Source organism: Rhinoderma darwinii, chromosome 11, assembly GCF_050947455.1.
Source record: "Rhinoderma darwinii isolate aRhiDar2 chromosome 11, aRhiDar2.hap1, whole genome shotgun sequence".
Lineage (NCBI taxonomy): Eukaryota > Metazoa > Chordata > Amphibia > Anura > Rhinodermatidae > Rhinoderma > Rhinoderma darwinii.
In genome coordinates this window covers 27202265-27227169 of record NC_134697.1, presented here as the reverse complement: position 1 = coordinate 27227169, position 24905 = coordinate 27202265, and the positions used below count along the sequence as shown (strand labels likewise).

The following is a 24905-nucleotide window of genomic DNA, read 5'->3' as shown; positions in this document are numbered from 1 at the left end:
CACCAAGGCTGGCACACACACACATATAGGGATGGTTTACACCTACGTGTGGTTTGTGTTTCCTTCTTATAGGGTCTATCTGTAGATGGAAGCTCTTAGGCAAAATATAAAGAAGGGAAAGAATAAGGATGGTTTACTTAATTTTTTGCACTGAATGTCCTTTTGGGGTCCCTATGTAGGTGAAGTTGGACAAAAGCTCAATACAGGAATGTAATATTATTGTCATAGAAAAAAAAAAGCCAAAAACATTTTTGCATCACTAATTACAATATTGCAGAAAAAAGTATTAATATTGAATCTCAAAGCAAAGCACAAATAAATCTGTCATATAGATTTATGTCGTTTTCCATTACTTAAAGTGAATCTAAATCTTTTTTCATCATGTCGTTTTTATGTCCAATATTCTCTGATGATTAATGTTTTTAAAGTGTCCCATCTCGGACATTTATGGCATATACACAGGATATGGCATAAATGTCCAACAACTGCGGGTTCCACCTATCTCTAGAACGGGGCCCCCTGACCCCCATCCTACTTGTCTCGCTGTCGCTGCTCTCCAGCTACTGAGTTAAAAGGTGGCAGGGAGTAAGGAAACAGTCGAGCTCGATGTGCTATGATGTTTCTGTAACTCTCATTCACTTCTATGAAATTTACTATGAAACAGCGTAGCACAGCTATTTCTGTACTCCCAACCACCTGATTACTCAGTGACCAGAGAGCAGTGACAGTGGGAGAAGGTAGGACAGGGGTCAGGTTGCTCCGGTTGTCTCGTTTTAGAGATAGAGACGGGTCCCAGATGTGGGACTCGTATCTATCTGACATTTATGGCTTATCCTGTGTTGCTTGAGAAAGGGGGCAGTCCCCCGAAACGTCGCACAGGTGTTGTCAGACGCCAATCCTCCATGCGTGGTGTCTATCGGTGAAAGCCCTGGATCTAACTGAGAAAAATATGAAGGAACTCTAACCAGGACATTTCCAGGACTCTAACCTTCAGATGGGTGAAATATTTAATTCACATTTGGCAATTTTATTGCATTTGTTTTCTGTCAATTGACATTGAAAAAAATATAAAACGTAACTTTCTACTTTTTGACATTACTGTCTGAACTAGTGCTTATTTCCTTATATCCTGTGGATATGTCATAAATGTCAGAGATGGGAAAACAACATTAATATATATGTATAGCCATCAGAGCTCAGTTTTTCTGATTCATATCTCCAACTCCCATGCATGGAAATAAATATACACAAAAATAATTTTCCTGCTTGAAGACATCACTAGAGGGAACTTATTATTTGTTGTTAATGTAGAAATCGTATGCAGTTTTCTTAGAAGATTTCTATAGTGGTAACTGCAGATGGTGGATAATGGAAGGGGAAAGTGGAAAAATGGATACAGGTATCTAAGAGACCAAGAAAAGACGGAAATGACTAACGGTACTAAGTGGACAATAAAAAATTCTGAAGCTCTTAGTAGGTCTCTATTCCTTTCTTTTCTGTGGGACCCCTTTGGTTTCTTGTAACATTCTGGGTATATGGACCATGATACTAAGTAGTATTACCTGGTAACAACACTGGTTTGTCTGTATGAAGACCGGCTCTTACAGCTATGCTATATTTCTTTCCTCCATTTTATCCTCTTCAGGGATTATGCTGTTATCTTCCCCTCAGACCTGCGGGCCCACCATCCTGAAAAGATCTGTCTACAATTGGAAGGAGCTGAAGGAGGGAGCAATGTAGAACTATCGCTACAGCTGGATGATAAGAACATGACACTGATAGATAAGACTTTCCAAGAGGACTCCATATTCACATGCTTGTACCTGCAGGTAAAATGTCTAATAAGGGCCATTCTTTAGCTACTTCCAGACCCCATAAACATCCACCAAGATCACCCATGGATCCAGATTCTGTTGCTGCTATAATTTTATTTCTACACAGGTTCCAGACCCGGAAAAAGACAAAGTGGTCGGCACACTAACTATTTCCATTAAAACTGTGGGTGAATCCATAACCAACACTAGTAAAGTTCACGTGAGGAAGAAAATATCCAAAATTCTAATCCAGACAGACAAAGCCGTGTACAAGCCAGGACAAACGGGTAAGGCCTCATGCACACTTCCATCACCGTTTTCACGGCCGTTTTTCACGAGAATGGATATAGATTCTTGAGTTTCTGAGTTTAAAGGGGTTATACAGGATTTGAAAAACATGGCTGCTTTATTCCAAAACCACTCCATACCTGTCCATGTGTTATGTCTGGTATTGCTTCTCAGCTAGAAATAAATGGGTCTGAGCCACTTTACCACCCACAGTCGATTTTGGAAGAAAAAAAGCCATGTTTTTCTTATTTCAGTCTTTGTGTTCATGTTGTGAATGTGGCTTATTTATTTATTTATTTGTTTGGTTAAATATCGAAAGTATTTCTAAAGATGTTCAAGTTCTATATTAGTAAAATAAATGTCAACTTTTACAGTGAGATTCAGAATTCTGTCCCTTAACGAAGATTTTAAACCAGAAAATATTTTGGTAAGTTTAAACCCCACCAATAAATTCCATAAAATATTATCTATCTATCTATTTATATATCTATCTCATATGCAGGGCTGGTGTCAGACGCTGCCATCATGGCTCCTCCAGGAGTGGAATCCCCGGCCACAGCACTGCCGACACTCTTGCCAGGGATTCTGCTTCTAGAGGGAGCCCCTGTCTAGGAGAATGCAGCGTAACTACCGCTGTAGTAGCCGCTAAAGGGGCCTGCGGCATGACGGGGCCCATGCCACCTGCCATCACCGGCCCCCCTTGCCCAGTGGCCCCGCTAGCAGCCGCTGTGGCACCGCTAGCAGCCGCTATGGCTGCTACAATGGTAGCGACACCACATTCAATAGAATCTGCACTCTGCCCAGGACTCTGGCTCTGGGGTTGCCCCTGACATCACTGTCCATATATGGACAGTGATGTCAGGAGGAGAGAAGGAATCCAAGGCAGAGTGCTAGTAGCGCTCTGCCCGTGACTTTGGCTCTGGCATTGCCCCAGACATCACTTTCCATATATGGACAGTGATGTCAGTGCCTTCCCCAGAGAAGGAGTCCCGGTGCAGAGCCTGTACTTCAGCTCTGCTCCTGACATCACTATCCATACATGGAAAGTGATGTCAGGAGCAGAGCAGGAGTCCCAGGCAGAGTGCTAGTAGCGCTCTGTCTGGAACTATGGCTCTGGGGTTGCCCCTGACATCACTGTCCATATATGGACAGTGACGTCAAGGGCTCCTCCTGAAGCGGAATCCCCGGGCAGAGCGTTGGCAATGCTCTGGTTGGAGATTCCACTCATAGATGGAGCCATAAAGACGTTAACTACAGGGAGGGGGCTGTGTGGCACTATCATGGAGGGGGGCTGTGTGGCACTACCTGGGAGGGGCAGTGTGGCACAACCAGGGAGGGTGGGCTGTGTGGTACTACCCGGGAGGGGGGCACTACCAGGAAGGGGGATTGTGTGGCACTACCAGGGAGGGGGGGCTGTGTAGCACTATCTGGGAGGGGGCTGTGTGGCACTATTAGGGAGGGGGGCTGTGTGGCACTACCTGGGAGGGGGCTGTGCAGCACTACCTGGGAGTGGGGCTGTATGGCACTACCTGGGAAGGGGGGCTGTGTGGCACTTTACTGCTGCCGTGAGTTCCCCTGCAAAGGGGCCTATTAAGTCTGTGTCGCCCAAGGGCCCACATAAACCTGGAGCCGGCCATGCTCATATGTATGCTTTATCTATCTATCTATCTATCTATCTATCTATCTATCTATCTATCTATCTATCTATCTATCTATCTATCTATCTATCTATCTATCTATCTATCTATCCATCTATCTATCTATCTATCTATCTATTCTATGAAGGAAAATAAATACGGTACATTATGTACTGAAACAAACATGATCCGAGGAGTAGAAATTAATGTGAGACTTTATAAAGTGACAATTTTATTAGATTTCAGATTCTGACAAATTCTATAAATCTGTGTTTTTTTGTTTTTACCAGATCCCGATTGTTGAAATGAAGGTCAGTATATATATGTAAATAAATTAAGAAAACCGGCAATATTAACAATAAATTTATTGATATTATTATTATTATTATTATTATTATTATTGTTGTTGTTATTATCAATTACAGTAATAATATATGGAAAGAAAAGCAATACCTATACCTTTTTTGTTGGAAGATTCCCCAGATGATAAGCTGATTACATTGTTTCCTGCTGCTGGGATCTATAACCATCAGCTATAATCTGCGGAGAACATGGCAGCAATTGTTCCTTCAGTGCCACAACAGGGGAAATTATGCATTCACACAGTTCCCGTTGAAAGTGTCCCTCCAGTTGTACTCTTCCACCCAAACTGACATTGGGGAGGAGAGATGCTCCTACATGGTGCACGGGACAATTGCAGTGGCAACCGAAGGATGCCTGGAGAGTATTGTGCACAGGCCCTATTGATTAGAAGTAGATCCGTGCATTATACTCTTCAGCTGTCGCATGGTTGCAACAGCATCTGTACCGCCCAGTAGGCAGGAGCATTTCTCCATGCCCGATGTCAGTTTGGACGGGAGAATACAATTGGTGGGATACTGTAAAACGGGTCAGATGTGTAATACATGACATGGTGGGGAAAAAACGATGCTCTTTGTAGCAACTCTCTGGTTTGGCTTATAAATGAAGGTTATGAACGACAGATTCTCCTTTATAACCTAGTTTCCCTAATTGGATATTTAGAAATGGGTGTGATTAAACCAGACTGCCCCTTAAAATAAATCTTAACAAAAAATCTGAAAAGTCCAGACTCTTTTTTTTACAGTTTAGGATAGAAATATAGGAATATGTATTTATAAAAATTTTGATTACTAAGTCCTTCAAATTTAGACAAGCGAGAAAATTAACTTGAGCTACAAATAAGTGTATGTCAAAAGCAGAGAGATGTTCCAAGGCAGAAGTTCCTCATATGAGGTGATCACATGAATCATGGAACCATGGAAAGCTTCTTTTTTCATATTATGCATAATACATTGCATGGTAAATTGATCATGTACAATTTAAGTTTGTTTCTTTTAGGACCCTGGCCAAAACCGGATTGGTCAATGGTTAAATGTGAGTCTCAATCAGGGAATCGCTGAGCTCTCCCTTCTACTCTCCTCCGAGCCCAAACTGGGGAAATATACAATCAAAGTAAAGGACTCAGTCCATGACTTCAGTGTGGAGGAATATGGTGAGGAAACGTCTTATATAAATATCTAGAACTTATAATGGTGAGCTGTATTATATTGTACTTTTCTCCAATATGTTTTTCAGTGCTTCCAAAATTTGAGGTTGATCTCCAGTTGCCCAAGAATGTTATGTTCAACAGTGAGGAATTTCTAGTTAAAATTTGTGGCAGGTGAGTTGGTAACTTATTACAATGAGTTTGGCACTTGTGTCCATCATAGATCAGTAGGATATTCTTGAATTTCTCAGAACAAAACTAGAAGATTGAATAGAAATAGCCAATTAAAAGTCTTCTCCTATCGGCTTACGTTTTATCACTGGGAGCAATAACAAGGTGAAGGTGAAAGCTCTCAGCAACTACCGGAGTGTTTATGGTTAGTCTACGTAATCTCACATGCTATAAACCAAGGATGATTGTTGGTGAAGGTCTAGTAGAAGCAAAACTATTGCACTTGTGACTTGTTGGAAATTTGTTAAAGAACATGGCCTTAAACGCAATGCCTGTGCTGGTAAATGGAATTAGATCCTGAAGCTGAGCGGAGGTTTGTTACATTTGTACAGGTAAGGCCTGTGTTTGGCCATGGTGATTTTGCAGACCACAAAACCGCCACCTATCCGTTGTCTGTATTTGTTGACAGATGATGTCGATTTGTCGACAAAAAAAACATCCATAGTGCATTCATGTGATCAGTATTCACGGATCCGCAATAAAAAAAAGGGAATGCTGGAAACCCCCTGAGTAGGTCACATGATCCGCAAATACAGACAGTAAAAATAACATGTCCAGTGTTTTTGTGGCCCAGACTCGCGGCCCCCCCACGGATACATGAACATCATGGTCGTGTGCATAGGGCCATATAAATGAATGGGTCTGTGTGCTATCCACAAAATTATGGATAGCACATGGGCAAAAAAACACAGTTGTGTGCATTAGGACTTAGTCAGATCTCCTTCAAAAAGAGCACCACACCTGTTCACAGGTTGTATGTGGTATTGCAGATCAGCTCGGACAGGCTGGCACTGTTCCTGGAAGAATGCAGCCATGTTTTTCTAATCCTGTACAACCCCCATTAAGGAGGTGCTCAGAATAAACTAGCCATATAAGATATAATTTAACAATGTTTCTACGCCAGTTTTTTGGCGTAGAAAAGTCACAAACAACCCAAAAGTTGCAAAAATTTAAACTTTTGGCCCATTTCCGCCATTCTCACACTTTTTAAACCTGTGGGTGGAGCTTATCAGAAGGGGTGTGGTCCTTTGAGCCCCGCCATTTGTAACATAACTTAAAGAGGCTCTGTCACCAGTTCATCACTTCCCTTTTTCCTACCTAATATAATGGGCACTTTAATGCTGATAACTCCTGTGTTTTTTGTTGATGTGGTGCTGCTACTGTGGTGCTGCTGCTGAGGAGGATAATTGTCCTGGCACGGCTGGAACCGTTCTAGCTGAGATCACGCTGGGCTGGACTGAAGGGAAATGTATGACGCTGATTGGTCAGCTTCATACAGTTTTCTATACAACGCCCACATGGTGAAAAGAAAAACAAACGCGTTGTTGGCCATTAAGAGAAAATTAGTATAACTATAAAAAAGAACACAACTTCGGAAATAATAAACGTTTTTTAAACAAAAAACACAGAAGTTATCAGAAAATAAAGCGCCTATTAGATTAGGTAGGAGATAGGGAAGTGGTAAACTGGTGACAGATCTTCTTTAAGCCAGATATTGGCGTAAATTATAGCAGAAATCTTTGCTAGCTCTATTAAGAGGCGCACAAACAGTTGGCGATGCGACAAAGTTATTAAGAGGCGTGCACCTCTTAAAGGCTATGTAAACTTTTGAAATTCAATATTATTTTTTTTATATAAAAAGCTCAGTCAGTGTGTTTGGTGCAACTTTATAAATGTTTTTTTATTAAAAATTAGTTTTACTTTTTGAGATACAGCTGCTCTGTATTCTCTATACAAAGCAGCTGTATCTAGCGCTATTCACTGCATCCGTCAGTCCCACAGATCTGGCGTGTTCAGTGGGTCCACACGCAGGATTTACCTGTAAACTATCTCATCTAAGTTCGTAAGTTAGATGTAATAGTTTACAGGTGGATCCTGTGTGTCAGAGACATGCAGGATCCGCTGTCACTGAACCCGTCAGGTCTGTGGGACTGACGGATTCTGTGAATAACGAATGATACAGCTGCTCTGTATATTGAATACAGAGCACCTGTATCTTAAAAAATCAAACAAATTTTTAATAAAAAGTATTTATAAAGTTGCACCAAACACACTGATTAACCTTTTTATTTTAAAAAAATTGCCTTTCAATGGTGTACATAGCCTTTAATAACTGTGTTGCGTCTTACTCACTTCCTACTGCTTGTTTCTTATTAAAACGGGTAAATGACACACCAGACTTAATAAATCTTCCCTTAAAGAGGCTCTGTCACCACATTATAAGTGCCCTATCTCCTACATAATCTGATCGGCGCTGGAATGTAGATAACAACAGTGGTTTTTATTTTGAAAAACGATCTCGTGGTGCTTTTCTGTTTTCATTCATCTTTTTCACAGCTGTTGCGCGAATCATGCGCATCCCACGGAAGTGCTTCTGTGCGGCATGCGTGCTTTTCATGCACCCATTGCCTTCTATGGGTGCGTGATGCGCAAAAAACGCTGAAAGAACGGACATGTCGTGACTTTTACACAGCGGACAAACGTTGCGTAAAAATCATGCACATGTCTGCACGGCCCCATAGACTAATATAGGTCCGTGCCACGCACGTGATTTTCACGCGCGTCGCACAGACGTATATCCCGTTCGCCTGAATAAGCCCTTATATCGATACTTTAGTATTTACTTCTGATCTTTTAGGTACACATATGGGAAGCCAGTCCAGGGGAATTTCAGTATGTCCATTTGTAGGCGATATTATTCGAGATCTCGGATGGGATCACCTGAGGAACCCCCCATTTGTGCTAATTTCAATGGAAAGGTGAGATCAAAGAATTACTAAAATCTACAGCACTAACGTATAAGTAAAATGTTCAAGCACCAAACAAACATTTCCATATGTCAATAACCTATTCTTCCACCAAACTATTAAAGTTGCATCTATTACCCAAAATAAGAAATGAAATACAAAAAAAAGAGAAATATCCGTCTTTCCTATATATTTTGCTGCCTGTAGGATCCACTTTTGGCTTTGGCCATAAAGAGTCCTGTGTAAACTCCCCCAAATCTTTATGACTGACAGTCCATTTATTATACAGTATTTGATACATTAGGAATGGGAAGAAAAAATATCTAATGTGTCCACTTTTGCCACATGCCCATTAAGTTTTCTATTACACAATACTAAAAAATAGTGCTACGCTTAACAGTTCCTGTATCTTTGTCTTATTTCCCTCAAAGCTCGATAGATCTGGATGCCAGACCATAGAGATCAAATCTGAGCTCTTCAAACTAAAGAAAACTGGCATTATAAATCAATTGAAGGGTTTGGGCACTATCACAGAGGAGGGGACTGGTAAGTTTATTTATCTGTTATTACCAGCTCTGAACAATTGTATTGACCCTGCAGATAGGTCTATCACTATTGACACTGAACGAAACATGAGACCGTCCCACTCATTGAAGGAAACATGAGACCGTCCCACTCATTGAAAGAAACATGAGACCGTCCCACTCATTGAAGGAAACATGAAACCGTCCCACTCATTGAAGGAAACATGAGACCGTCCCACTCATTGAAGGAAACATGAGACCGTCCCACTCATTGAAGGAAACATGAGACCGTCCCACTCATTGAAAGAAACATGAGACCGTCCCACTCATTGAAAGAAACATGAGACCGTCCCACTCATTGAAGGAAACATGAGACCGTCCCACTCATTGAAGGAAACATGAGACCGTCCCACTCATTGAAGGAAACATGAGACCGTCCCACTCATTGAAGGAAACATGAGACCGTCCCACTCATTGAAGGAAACATGAGACCGTCCCACTCATTGAAGGAAACATGAGACCGTCCCACTCATTGAAGGAAACATGAGACCGTCCCACTCATTGAAAGAAACATGAGACCGTCCCACTCATTGAAAGAAACATGAGACCGTCCCACTCATTGAAGGAAACATGAGACCGTCCCACTCATTGAAGGAAACATGAGACCGTCCCACTCATTGAAGGAAACATGAGACCGTCCCACTCATTGAAGGAAATGTGTAGAATCGGTAGAGTTTAGAGGGTGCATCGTTTCATTTTCGACAAACATTTTTTCTTGTAGTATGGTCAAGTATCTCACTGCCTTCAGAACACATTGTTCTAGAAGTCCTTGTGTTCGCCTAGGTGTTCATGGGCAAACTTTAGTCTTGCCACGATGTTCTTTACGGACTGCAAAACTTTTCTTATGGGACACCACCTGTGCAGCTGTAGTGCAGCGTCTTCGTAATGGTAGACTCACACATTTTGGCATCATTTGTGATGTGGGATTCCTCTAGGTCCTGTAATGAAATTATGAGGTTCTTAAAAACTTCTTTCAGCATCTCGTGTTAAAGTTGATGGCACGGCTTGACCAGGGAAAATTGGCAGTTGTTTAAAATCTTCTCTACTTGTAGTTGATCTTCCCCACACTGGAATAATTAATGTCCAACTTTTTGTAAACGTTATACATTTTATTCCAGGCTCTATAACCTTCTTTGTGAAGTCTTTCGAGAGCTCTTTACATCTTACCAGACTATTCAGCACAAAAGAGCAAACCAAATTCAGGATTTATTTACATCTTCCAGTCATATCGTATAAAATTATTGTTAAGTGTTAAAATCGCTGCAAAAAAAAAAGCAATATGAACCCAAAGAGTGAATATACTATTAAAGAATTTGTTCAGGATTAAAAAACATGATTGCTTTCTTCCAAAAACAGCATCACTCCTGTCCACAGGTTGTGTGTGGTATTGCAGCTGAGCCCCATTCACTAAATCAGTGCTGCAAGAGAAGACACAACCCATGGATGGACAGGTGTGGTGCTGTTTTTGGAAGAAAGCAGACATTTATTTTTTTTAGTCCTCTGTAAGAATCTGGTGGAGAATTCAGACCCTTAAAGGGACTTTGCTGCCCAGAATGTATTTTTTGTACATATGTCAGTATATGTATATTTATTGGTGCACGGAGCCTTTAAGTGCTGCAAGTCCGTAATGCTGTTTTACCCCCTACGTGGTTTTCCACTGGAAGAGTGGCCATTGGAGGAATAGAGGACTTCATTTATGTTGTAATGCGCTGTAACGTTCTTATTGTTAATTTTAAGGCAAATGGAGGTTGGCTCGTGGCAATCTAAATTGCTGCTCTATAACAACAGGGGGCAGTACTTTCTCCTGTGCAGTGTTCAGGTGGAATCTGGACTGTGTGACAAAGAGATAGAGCTGCGTGAGATGTGTGGAGCTACACAAGAACGACAGCACTAATGTTGGTCCTGAGTCTGGGGTCCTGGAGTATGTGGTGGGTGATGGTGGTGGGTACGGACAAGAGCCTTTCCACGTGTACAAGCAAGCAGTCAGACATTTGCTAGTCTACTAGGCCTTACATTGCAAGACCAACCTCTGCAACAGGGAGAGACGCCAATGGCAATGTCCGTGACAGCAAGCAAAGCCAGCCATCATCTACCTGCCTGAGCCATGTCTAAGAACTGGGCCTCTCATATGAAGTGTTGTGTTTCCTGCTGGGGCCGTTGGTGCTCAGAACAAAGCATAGTAAAGATTGAGTTTGCAACAAATCTCCTGCTTCGTACCATCTTTTGCCACGACACACTGGCATTAGTCCCTACACCACCAACCTTGCCAGGGACGACATCTTACACCTTCACAATCCCATTAATGTCTGAGCTGTAAATAAAATGTTCACGTTTGTTAAAAAAAAACATTACATGGGGTGTCCTCACTTTTTCACATGATTGTCTAAAGATGAAATAACGGACACTACAAACACACCATACATTTTTTATATATTTTTTTCTCGTAAAAACAGATTATTTATTATGTTATTTTATCCACAATGTTTATACTCTCGGGTTTTGCTCAAGATATTTTTTTGCTAATTTTTCCATTTTTATGTAGGAGTTGAGCTATCGACGTCCAGTCAAACCAGCATATCAACTGTTATCAACAAGCTGTCATTTGTTAACGCTGACAGGAACTATAAACTTGGGATGCCGTACAGCGCACTGGTGAGTCTTAAAGAACCCCTTCGCTTCTACATAACATTCGCATTGCATATCATACAATGCATTTATATCTTACGATTTCCTCTTCAGATTAAAGTGGAGGACGCTGACAGTAATCCTATACCAGGCACTAAGGTTTTTCTCCAGAGCAGATCTAATTTAGTCAACAGGACCTTAGTGACAGATGAAAATGGACTAGCAGCCTTTTCTCTAAATACTAGCAACTGGAAAGATCGACTGTACTTAAAGGTAATGATCAAAGTGTGGTTAGCTATGAGTAACTTTTCCATCAGTTCTCCTGATATGTCTGTTTTAGTATGTACTTGTATTTCCCCAAAAAATAACAACATTTTCTTAGAACTCTGTGTGGTGCCATTCCTCTTTTATTCCTCCTGGAAATGTTTAATAAATCCACAACTGGATGTTGCCATTCTTATTGTCAATGTGGCGAGTCCCTACACAGTGGACAGTGTCTGAGTTGACAATGGGAATGGTAAAGCCCAGTTGCCAATTTATTCATAAATTTCTAGAAAGAATAACAGGAACAGTACAATGTCTAATATATCAAAATGGCAAAGTCCATTCCTTCATGTGGAGGTTAAAGATAAAGAATAGAGGATATCTTAGACACCACTACCAAGTTTAGCCTGTGCTAACCCAATGTTGGCCTCCTGAACGGCTTTCTACCTAGCTGTCAAGCTTCCTCCAAGTCTGTCTTGGTCTTACCTCTCACTATCCTACTCCTCGCCCCTATCTGAAGAACCTGCTGTCTTCATCCCTGCTGTTCGCTATCCAGGATTCAGCATCCAGCTACACTCATGAACTGTTAGGGTATGTGCACACACAAAATTAAAAACGTCTGAAAATAGGGAAACAGCTGCTGATTTTCAGTCGTTTTTTAATCATACTCGCGTTTCTTGCTGCATTTTTTACGAGCATTTTTTAGCTGTTTTTCTATAGTCAATGAAAAACGGCTCCAAAAACAGCTCAAGAAGTGACATGCACTTCTTTTTTGCGGGCATTTTTTCAATGAGCAGATTTTTGTAGGCGTTCTGCTTCCGATTTTTCAGTCGTTTTTCGGGACGTTTATGGCCGAAAATAAACCATGTGAACATACCCAGTTGAATGTTATATAAACCCAGTTGAATCTTTGCCTGCTTCATACTGTAGGTTGATAGATATTTAGTGGGGAGTCTATGTATATTTTAAGTGATTTTATTCATATATATGCCGGAATGCTGGCACAGTGGTTGACCAAGGAAAACATTTGCATAGAATTTGTATTTTCTCCCCATGTTAGCTTGGGTTTTCTTTGCATTCTCCTTGTTTCTCTCAAAAACACAATGGGGCAGATTTACGAATACTGTCTATGTTTCAGACAGTGTAAACTTTAAAGTGGTACATGCTGTATAATAAATTTGGCACATAGAGTTAGACATGTTAGACAAGGGGTCTCAAACTCGGCCTGTAAATGGGACGCACATAGAAAAAATGGGAAGTTGACGGGACGCATAACTTTCAAATTTGATACAATACTAAATTATTGTTAATCAATTAGTTATTTGAACTACTGTAATAATACTCTATTACTATAACAATACTACATTACTATAATAACACTACATTACAATAATAATAATACTACATTACTATAACAATACTACATTACTATAACAATACTACATTATTATAACAATACTACGTTACTATAATAATACTACATTACTATAACAATACTACATTACTATAATAATAGTACATTACTATAACAGTACTACATCTATAAAAAACTACATTACTATAATACCAATACGACATTACTATAACAATACTACATTACTATAATACTACATTACTATAATAATAGAACCGATAAAAACAAGGGGACATATATGAAAACACAGAAAAAGGCCATACTTGCAAATGGACACAGCCAGGTCAGAAAATGCTGATGAAGGAGTGAGCAGGTGCTTTAAATAATAATAGCCACTCCCACTGGTCTTGAGGGGAGTGGTGTGTGGTGCATGGGATGTGTAGTAAGAAATAATAAATGAATAGTGTGTGTGTGCAAGTGTAATACTATGAGTGAAATATAGGGGGCAGTAATGAGTAAAGTGCCTCAATAGAAATAAAATGGATAATGGGGTGCAAGTGTGTGAAACATGGAGGGATAGTGTGTACGTCACACTATCCCTCCATGTTTCACACACTTGCACCCCATTATCCATTTTATTTCTATTGAGGCACTTTACTCATTACTGCCCCCTATATTTCACTCATAGTATTACACTTGCACACACACTATTCATTTATTATTTCTTACTACACATCCCATGCACCACACACCACTCCCCTCAAGACCAGTGGGAGTGGCTATTATTATTTAAAGCACCTGCTCACTCCTTCATCAGCATTTTCTGACCTGGCTGTGTCCATTTGCAAGTATGGCCTTTTTCTGTATTACTATAATAATACTACATTACTATAATAATACTACATTATTATAACAATACTACATTACTATAATAATACTACATTACTATAACAATACTACATTAATATAATACTACATTACTATAATAATACTACATTACTATAACAATACTACATTACTATAACAATACTACATTACTATAATACTACATTACTATAACAATACTACATTACTATAACAATACTACATTATTATAACAATACTACGTTACTATAATAATACTACATTACTATAACAATACTACATTACTATAATAATAGTACATTACTATAACAGCACTACATCTATAAAAAACTACATTACTATAATACCAATACGACATTACTATAACAATACTACATTACTATAATACTACATTACTATAATAATACTACATTACTATAATAATACTACATTACTATAACAATACTACATTATTATAACAATACTACATTACTATAATAATACTACATTACTATAACAATACTACATTACTATAATACTACATTACTATAATAATACTACATTACTATAACAATACTACATTACTATAATACTACATTACTATAACAATACTACATTACTATAATAATACTACATTACTATAATAATACTACATTACTATAATACTACATTACTATAACAATACTACATTACTATAACAATACTACATTACTATAACAATACTACATATCTATAAAAAACTACATTACTATAATACCAATACGACATTACTATAACAATACTACATTACTATAACACTGCATTACTATAACAATACTACATTACTATAATACTACATTACTATAACAATACTACATTACTATAATAATACTACATTACTATATTATTACATTACTATAAAAACACTACATTACTATAATACTACATTACTATAATACTACATTACTATAAAAACACTACATTACTATAACACTACATTACTATAATAATAATACATTACTATAACAATACTACATTACTATAATACTACATTACTATAACAATACTACATTACTATAATAATACTACATTACTATAATACTACATTACTATAAAAACACTACATTACTATAACAATACTACATTACTATAATAATACTACATTACTATAATACTACATTACTATAATACTACATTACTATAAAAATAATACATTGCTATAATACTACATTACTATAATAATACTACATTACTATAATAATAATACATTGCTATAATACTACATTACTATAAATACTACATTACTATAACAATACTACAATACTATAACAATACTACATTACTATAATAACACTACATTACTATAACAATACTACATTACTATAACAATACTACATTACTATAATAATAATACATTGCTATAATACTACATTACTATAAATACTACATTACTATAATAATACTACATTACTATAATACTACATTACTATAACAATACTACATTACTATAATAATACTACATTACTATAATACTACATTACTATAATAATACTACATTACTATGACAATACTACATTACTATGACAATACTACATTACTATAATACTACATTACTATAACAATACTACATTACTATAACAATACTACATTACTATAACAATACTACATTACTATAATACTACATTAATATAACAATACTACATTACTATAACAATACTACATTACTATAATAATACTACATTACTATAATACTACATTACTATAATAATACTACATTACTATAAAAATACTATATTACTATAATAATACAACATTACTATAACAATACTACATTACTATAATAATACTACATTACTATAATATTACATTACTATAATACTACATTACTATAATAATAATACATTGCTATAATACTACATTACTATAAATACTACATTACTATAATAATACTACATTACTATAATACTACATTACTATAACAATACTACATTACTATAATAATACTACATTACAATAATACTACATTACTATAACAATACTACATTACTATAACAATACTACATTACTATAATAATACTACATTACTATAAAAATACTATATTACTATAATAATATTACATTACTATAACAATACTACATTACTATAATAATACTACATTACTATAATATTACATTACTATAATACTACATTACTATAATAATACTACATTACTATAATAATAGTACATTACTATAACAGTACTACATCTATAAAAATACTACATTACTATAATACCAATACGACATTATTATAACAATACTACATTACTATATTAATACTACATTACTATAACAATACTACATTACTATATTAATACTACATTACTATAACAATACTACATTGCTAGAATACTACAGGGTGGGCCATTTATATGGATACACCTAAATAAAATTGGAATGGTTGGTGATATTAACTTCCTGTTTGTGGCACATTAGTATATGGGAGGGGGAAACTTTTCAAGCTGGGTGTTGACCATGGCGGCCATTTTGAAGTCGGCCATTTTGTATCCAACTTTAGTTTTTTCAATGGGAAAAGGGTCATGTGACACATCAAACTTATCGAGAATTTCACAAGAAAAACAATGGTGTGCTTGGTTTTAACGTTACTTTATTCTTTCATGAGTTTTTTACAAGTTTCTGACCACTTATAAAATGTGTTCAAAGTGCTGCCCATTGTGTTGGATTGTCAATGCAACCCTCTTGTCCCACTCTTCACACACTTATAGCAACACCGCTACATGATGATGTGTTTCCCTCTTTATGCACTGAAGCTGGCACGTTCCCTGAGTTTTTCCAGCAAGATGGTGCACCACCACATTAAGGCATCTCAGGTCCAAGCATTCCTAGATGAACAGTTTCCTGGAAAGTGGATTGGTCGTCGTGGGCCAGTTGAATGGCCCCCTAGGTCTCCCGATCTGACCCACTTAGACTTTTATCTTTGGGGTCATCTGAAGGCAATTGTCTATGCTGTGAAGATACGAGATGTGCAGCAACTAAAACTACGGATACTGGAAGCCTGTGCTAGCATTTCTTCTGCGGTGTTGCCATCAGTGTGTGAAGAGTGGGAGAAGAGGGTTGCATTGACAATCCAACACAATGGGCAGCACTTTGAACACATTTTATAAGTGGTCAGAAACTTGTAAATAACTCATGAAAGAATAAAGTAACGTTAAAACCAAGCACACCATTGTTTTTCTTGTGAAATTCTCGATAAGTTTGATATGTGTCACATGACCCTCTTCCTATTGAACAAACTAAAGTTGGATACAAAATGGCCGACTTAAAAATGGCTGCCATGGTCAACACCCAGCTTGAAAAGTTTCCCCCCCTCCCATATACTAATGTGCCACAAACAGGAAGTTAATATCACCAACCATTCCCATTTTATTTAGGTGTATCCATATAAATGGCCCACCCTGTACATTACTATAATAATACTACATTACTATAATACTACATTACTATAATAATACTACATTACTATAATACTACATTACTATAATAATACTACATTAATATAATACTACATTACTATAATAATACTACATTACTATAACAATACTACATTACTATAACAATACTACATTACTATAATACTACATTACTATAACAATACTACATTACTATAACAATACTACATTATTATAACAATACTACGTTACTATAATAATACTACATTACTATAACAATACTACATTACTATAATAATAGTACATTACTATAACAGCACTACATCTATAAAAAACTACATTACTATAATACCAATACGACATTACTATAACAATACTACATTACTATAATACTACATTACTATAATAATACTACATTACTATAATAATACTACATTACTATAACAATACTACATTATTATAACAATACTACATTACTATAATAATACTACATTACTATAACAATACTACATTACTATAATACTACATTACTATAATAATACTACATTACTATAACAATACTACATTACTATAACAATACTACATTACTATAATACTACATTACTATAACAATACTACATTACTATAATAATACTACATTACTATAATAATACTACATTACTATAATACTACATTACTATAACAATACTACATTACTATAACAATACTACATTACTATAACAATACTACATATCTATAAAAAACTACATTACTATAATACCAATACGACATTACTATAACAATACTACATTACTATAACACTGCATTACTATAACAATACTACATTACTATAATACTACATTACTATAACAATACTACATTACTATAATAATACTACATTACTATATTATTACATTACTATAAAAACACTACATTACTATAATACTACATTACTATAATACTACATTACTATAAAAACACTACATTACTATAACACTACATTACTATAATAATAATACATTACTATAACAATACTACATTACTATAATACTACATTACTATAACAATACTACATTACTATAATAATACTACATTACTATAATACTACATTACTATAAAAACACTACATTACTATAACAATACTACATTACTATAATAATACTACATTACTATAATACTACATTACTATAATACTACATTACTATAAAAATAATACATTGCTATAATACTACATTACTATAATAATACTACATTACTATAATAATAATACATTGCTATAATACTACATTACTATAAATACTACATTACTATAACAATACTACAATACTATAACAATACTACATTACTATAATAACACTACATTACTATAACAATACTACATTACTATAACAATACTACATTACTATAATAATAATACATTGCTATAATACTACATTACTATAAATACTACATTACTATAATAATACTACATTACTATAATACTACATTACTATAACAATACTACATTACTATAATAATACTACATTACTATAATACTACATTACTATAATAATACTACATTACTATGACAATACTACATTACTATGACAATACTACATTACTATAATACTACATTACTATAACAATACTACATTACTATAACAATACTACATTACTATAACAATACTACATTACTATAATACTACATTAATATAACAATACTACATTACTATAACAATACTACATTACTATAATAATACTACATTACTATAATACTACATTACTATAATAATACTACATTACTATAAAAATACTATATTACTATAATAATACAACATTACTATAACAATACTACATTACTATAATAATACTACATTACTATAATATTACATTACTATAATACTACATTACTATAATAATAATACATTGCTATAATACTACATTACTATAAATACTACATTACTATAATAATACTACATTACTATAATACTACATTACTATAACAATACTACATTACTATAATAATACTACATTACAATAATACTACATTACTATAACAATACTACATTACTATAACAATACTACATTACTATAATAATACTACATTACTATAAAAATACTATATTACTATAATAATATTACATTACTATAACAATACTACATTACTATAATAATACTACATTACTATAATATTACATTACTATAATACTACATTACTATAATAATACTACATTACTATAATAATAGTACATTACTATAACAGTACTACATCTATAAAAATACTACATTACTATAATACCAATACGACATTATTATAACAATACTACATTACTATATTAATACTACATTACTATAACAATACTACATTACTATATTAATACTACATTACTATAACAATACTACATTGCTAGAATACTACAGGGTGGGCCATTTATATGGATACACCTAAATAAAATTGGAATGGTTGGTGATATTAACTTCCTGTTTGTGGCACATTAGTATATGGGAGGGGGAAACTTTTCAAGCTGGGTGTTGACCATGGCGGCCATTTTGAAGTCGGCCATTTTGTATCCAACTTTAGTTTTTTCAATGGGAAAAGGGTCATGTGACACATCAAACTTATCGAGAATTTCACAAGAAAAACAATGGTGTGCTTGGTTTTAACGTTACTTTATTCTTTCATGAGTTTTTTACAAGTTTCTGACCACTTATAAAATGTGTTCAAAGTGCTGCCCATTGTGTTGGATTGTCAATGCAACCCTCTTGTCCCACTCTTCACACACTTATAGCAACACCGCTACATGATGATGTGTTTCCCTCTTTATGCACTGAAGCTGGCACGTTCCCTGAGTTTTTCCAGCAAGATGGTGCACCACCACATTAAGGCATCTCAGGTCCAAGCATTCCTAGATGAACAGTTTCCTGGAAAGTGGATTGGTCGTCGTGGGCCAGTTGAATGGCCCCCTAGGTCTCCCGATCTGACCCACTTAGACTTTTATCTTTGGGGTCATCTGAAGGCAATTGTCTATGCTGTGAAGATACGAGATGTGCAGCAACTAAAACTACGGATACTGGAAGCCTGTGCTAGCATTTCTTCTGCGGTGTTGCCATCAGTGTGTGAAGAGTGGGAGAAGAGGGTTGCATTGACAATCCAACACAATGGGCAGCACTTTGAACACATTTTATAAGTGGTCAGAAACTTGTAAATAACTCATGAAAGAATAAAGTAACGTTAAAACCAAGCACACCATTGTTTTTCTTGTGAAATTCTCGATAAGTTTGATATGTGTCACATGACCCTCTTCCTATTGAACAAACTAAAGTTGGATACAAAATGGCCGACTTAAAAATGGCTGCCATGGTCAACACCCAGCTTGAAAAGTTTCCCCCCCTCCCATATACTAATGTGCCACAAACAGGAAGTTAATATCACCAACCATTCCCATTTTATTTAGGTGTATCCATATAAATGGCCCACCCTGTACATTACTATAATAATACTACATTACTATAATACTACATTACTATAATAATACTACATTACTATAATACTACATTACTATAATAATACTACATTATTATTATAACAATAATACATTGCTATAATACTACATTACTATAATAATACCGTTAGGTTTAAACTTAACGGAAATTTGCAAGTTTACTCCACGTGCTTATTTTAAATAACCAGTGTTGCTAAATGCAGTTTGGCTGCTCAGTTGGCAGACAAAAGAATAGGAAGATTGGGCAGCCCCTTTTTAGATAGTGCCGCAGTGCCCTCTGTAGATACTGCCACACTCCCACCTGTAGATAATTCCACAGTGCCCTACCTAGATAATGCCACAGTGCCTTCTGTAGATGCCACACACTCCCTAGATAATGCCACAGTGCCCTCTGTGGATAACGCCACAGTGCCCTCTGTAGATAATGTCACAGTGCCCTCTGTAGATAGTGTCACACAAACACACACACATACACACACACACACACACACACATCCTATATATAGTGCCACACACACCCCTGTCGTTAGCTTCATTGGGGCTCCCTCTAGTAGTGGAATCCCCAGCCAGAGCGTTCTCGATGGTTAGGCCGGGAATTCCTCTGCTGGAGGAGCCCCTGACGTCATAGACAGTGACGTCAGGGGATCCTCCTGGACCGGAATGTGATGTCAGAGGCAACCCCAGAGCCGGAGTCGCAGAGCAGAGCAGTGCACTAGTATAGGCTCTGCTCCGGAACTCTGGGGAAGCCACTGACATCATTGTCCATATATGGACAGTGATGTCAGGGGCAACCCCAGAGCCAGAGTCCTGGGCAGATCTCTAGGAGCGCTCTTCCTGGGACTCCCGCGCTGCTCCTGACATCACTGTCCATATATGGACAGTGATGTCAGGGGCTTCCCCAGCCCGAGTCCTGGAGCAGAGCCGCTACTAGTGCTCTGCCTGGGGCTCCAGCTCTGTTCCTGACATCACTGTCCATATATGGACAGTGATGTAATGGGCAACCCTGGAGCCGGAGTGCCAGAGCAGAGCGCTACTATAAGCTCTGCTCTGGGACACCGGCTCTGGGGAAGACCCTGACATCACTGTCAATATATGGACAGTGACATCAGGGGCTTCGTCATTCCCACTCCTCCTTCGGCCTGCTCTTTCCTCTCCCGAGGGAGCTACAGTGCCCTGCGGGCCACAAATGACAGCCTCAGGGGCCGCATACGGCCCTCGGACCCTGTATTAGAGACCCCTGTGTTAGACACTTTTCTGTTCCTTATACCACCTATAAGTTGGCTTAGTTTGCTTCACTTTTTTGTGCCAAAATTTCAGCACATTTTTGGTGCACGGTATAACATTTTAAGCCACGCTTAACATTTTAAGCCCCTTTTGCTGTACCCCCCATTATGCTATGCCATGCCGCTTCCTGGGCATGTCAAAAAAGTGTCTGAAACTGTTCATAAATGGGGTGCACCGCAAGTATGCCAGAATTCTTGCCCGATTTGAGCCAGAATTTTGACAGACATTGAATAGTAAATCTGCCTCACTATTTACAATATCTTCTTCTGTGACCCCATTATACGTGGGAAAGTTTCTATAGCATTTGTGGGTGTCACCTTCAGTAATCCACTCTACTGTACATCTATTTGAATTACAAGGAGGATTAGATCTTGGAACTCATTAGGGATTGTGTCGACAGCCAATCTTCCTATTGATTAAATAAACATACTGTATGAGAGTGGGTGAATCTCCAAAATCTGATATGAAGGGGCATTACAAATGGTCTAACTTGCATAATTATAGTCAGTCCTAAACCGTGGACTGTTTAGCCTTAAGATGTTTACAACTGTAGCAACAAAAATGTTTTGATAACTTCAATTAGAAGATTTAAATGTATTTTTTTTTTGTAGGCTAAAACAAACTTGGACACTGACCCTTACATTATGGGTGAAATAAGGGCTAATTATGGTTCAGCCTCCTTGATTATTGACCCATTCTACTCTCGGAGCAAGAGCTTCATGAAGATCCACCCTTTGGACAGAGATCTCCCATGTGAGGGGCATCAAGAGATCCTAGTTGAATATATAATTGATTACAATGAACTGATGGAAACCAAGCGCCTAAATCTACATTATCTGGTGAGCAATAAAATAACATAAAGGTTCTAAGTTATATTGTATATAATTATGTAGATATCTACCTCTGAAAGTCGGTGTCATTTCCTACAGTACACTGGAATGAAAAGCTCCAACTGTTATTGGCCTAGGAAAAAAATGCTTTGGACTGAACCTAATTTTCTTGACAATCTACTATTGACTTACATGCATTTTTAAAGTCAATACTAAACCACTGATCTTTTTAGCACTAAGAAGTTTAGAGTTGCCCTGAAGACTCCAAACAGCTAGTTTACGCAAGGAGAATCAGTGTTTTTTGAGACCCACTACATCTCACACAGCCAGCTAGAACACTGCTACTACTGATGAGGAGCAACAACTCAGAAGCAGTGCTGTTTACAGATGATGTCTCTGATTTGGTTGATATCCCTAGTCATGCATCTATGACATATCAGGAGACCAGTTTGTTGGATTTATCTCTTAAAGACCAGCTGCCTATTAAAAATAAGTTAATTTTATCTAATTTACAAACAAAATTTCATTTCTAATGGTAAATATTGAAGAATTGCACTTCTCAAAAGGTCAGGCATTGTGTAGGATGAAATAACATTATTGAGATGTTTAATAGCCGAATAGAGAAGTGGGGAGGATGTTGGTCAGGAATTTTAGTTCATTGTCCAGTTCTTCGATTGATAGAGATAAAATTAATTTATACATATTTTCATACTATACTAGTCATTTATGTACTTTCTGTATAACTTAATTGTTTAACTTTTTTATAGCTTGTTTCCAAAATGTCTATAAAAGATTCTGGGTCCAAAGAAATTAACATTGAAAAGAGTGAAGGTAAGATCTCTAGCTGAAATTTCTTTTGGTCTGAAAGAAATATTTTGAAGATGTGACAGGTCTATGGGCTTTAATGAAGAATCTTAAATTTTAGGATTGATTTTTTCTATTTTGATATAAACTGTATAAAAATTTGAATGTCATTAAATTTTGTCGATATAAAATACACTCTTTAACATTGAAATTGCAACACCGAGAAGGAAAGGTTTTGGAATTGTGGAAATCACAGGATGTATAGACATGTTAATGATATGCAAATGATAGAAAAATGGAAACAAAATATTCCAAACATCTTGATTTACTCAGTATCAAGTATGAGCGCCATGCTCAGAAATACACGCACTTACACGCCTTGGCATGCTATCAAGAATGTTATGCCATGTTGAATGCACTTGGGCACGCGAATCATCAAGGTTGGCTGCTGGCAGCTCCCTTTGTAATTGCTGACCAATGACGCCGCAGATGAGCTCGATGGGAGACAAGTCAGGAGATGCTGCAGGCCATACAAGCACGTTTAGGCTGCTCACAGAAGCACGAGCAACATGCGGCCTGGCGTCGCCCTGTTGAAATACGGCTTCTGGGACACTTTGGTCGTACCACTGGTTTTATGACCAAATCAATGTAACTGTTAGTGTACCTGAAATTATGACTAGGGGGGTTCGGATACGGCACATTATTCCCCCCCACCATAATCCCGGGAGTAGGACCAGTGTGATGTTCCCTTGTGGAAAGCCCCTTCATGGCATTGCCCAGGAAGTCTCCAGACCAATCTCCAGCTATCATTCCATCTGAGAGAAAAGCGGGACTCATCGCTGAAGAGGATAAACTGCTTTTATGTTTTTTATTCCAGCCTCCATTGCCGTCTTGCTGTGCACCATGACAGCCTTTGAGAGTGGTGGCATGTGGTCAATAGAACACCTGTAGCTGGACGTCTGGCTCGTAGACCCATGTCGTGCAAACGCCTTTTGATGGTTTGTGTCGACTCTGGTTGCCACCCTAGGTTTGGGATGTGACATCCAATTACACTTGCAGTAGAATCACCACGCGCCATTCTTCCAATCAAACGATCCATCGCGTGCCTTTTGCTGTAATTCCCATTCATTGTTGTTCCCCCAAGCTCCGGGACATGCAACGTTGAACAGTGCAGACATCTCGGCCTAGGCGCGTAGCGATCTGC

At 36.9% G+C, this 24905-nt stretch overlaps 1 protein-coding gene across 1 annotated transcript in view; it reads left to right on the top strand.

Annotated features, from left to right (window-relative positions):
• The window catches only part of LOC142662932 (uncharacterized), a 130310-nt gene that overhangs the window by 469 nt on the left and 104936 nt on the right, over positions 1-24905 (top strand). The window contains exons 2-13 of the mRNA XM_075841226.1: positions 1646-1829; positions 1942-2101; positions 2477-2529; positions 4030-4050; positions 5099-5252; positions 5336-5420; positions 8116-8236; positions 8656-8770; positions 11351-11460; positions 11548-11706; positions 22679-22906; positions 23665-23728. Of these exons, the coding sequence (XP_075697341.1) occupies positions 1646-1829; positions 1942-2101; positions 2477-2529; positions 4030-4050; positions 5099-5252; positions 5336-5420; positions 8116-8236; positions 8656-8770; positions 11351-11460; positions 11548-11706; positions 22679-22906; positions 23665-23728 (1454 nt within the window). The remainder of the gene's footprint in view (positions 1-1645; positions 1830-1941; positions 2102-2476; positions 2530-4029; positions 4051-5098; positions 5253-5335; positions 5421-8115; positions 8237-8655; positions 8771-11350; positions 11461-11547; positions 11707-22678; positions 22907-23664; positions 23729-24905) is intronic.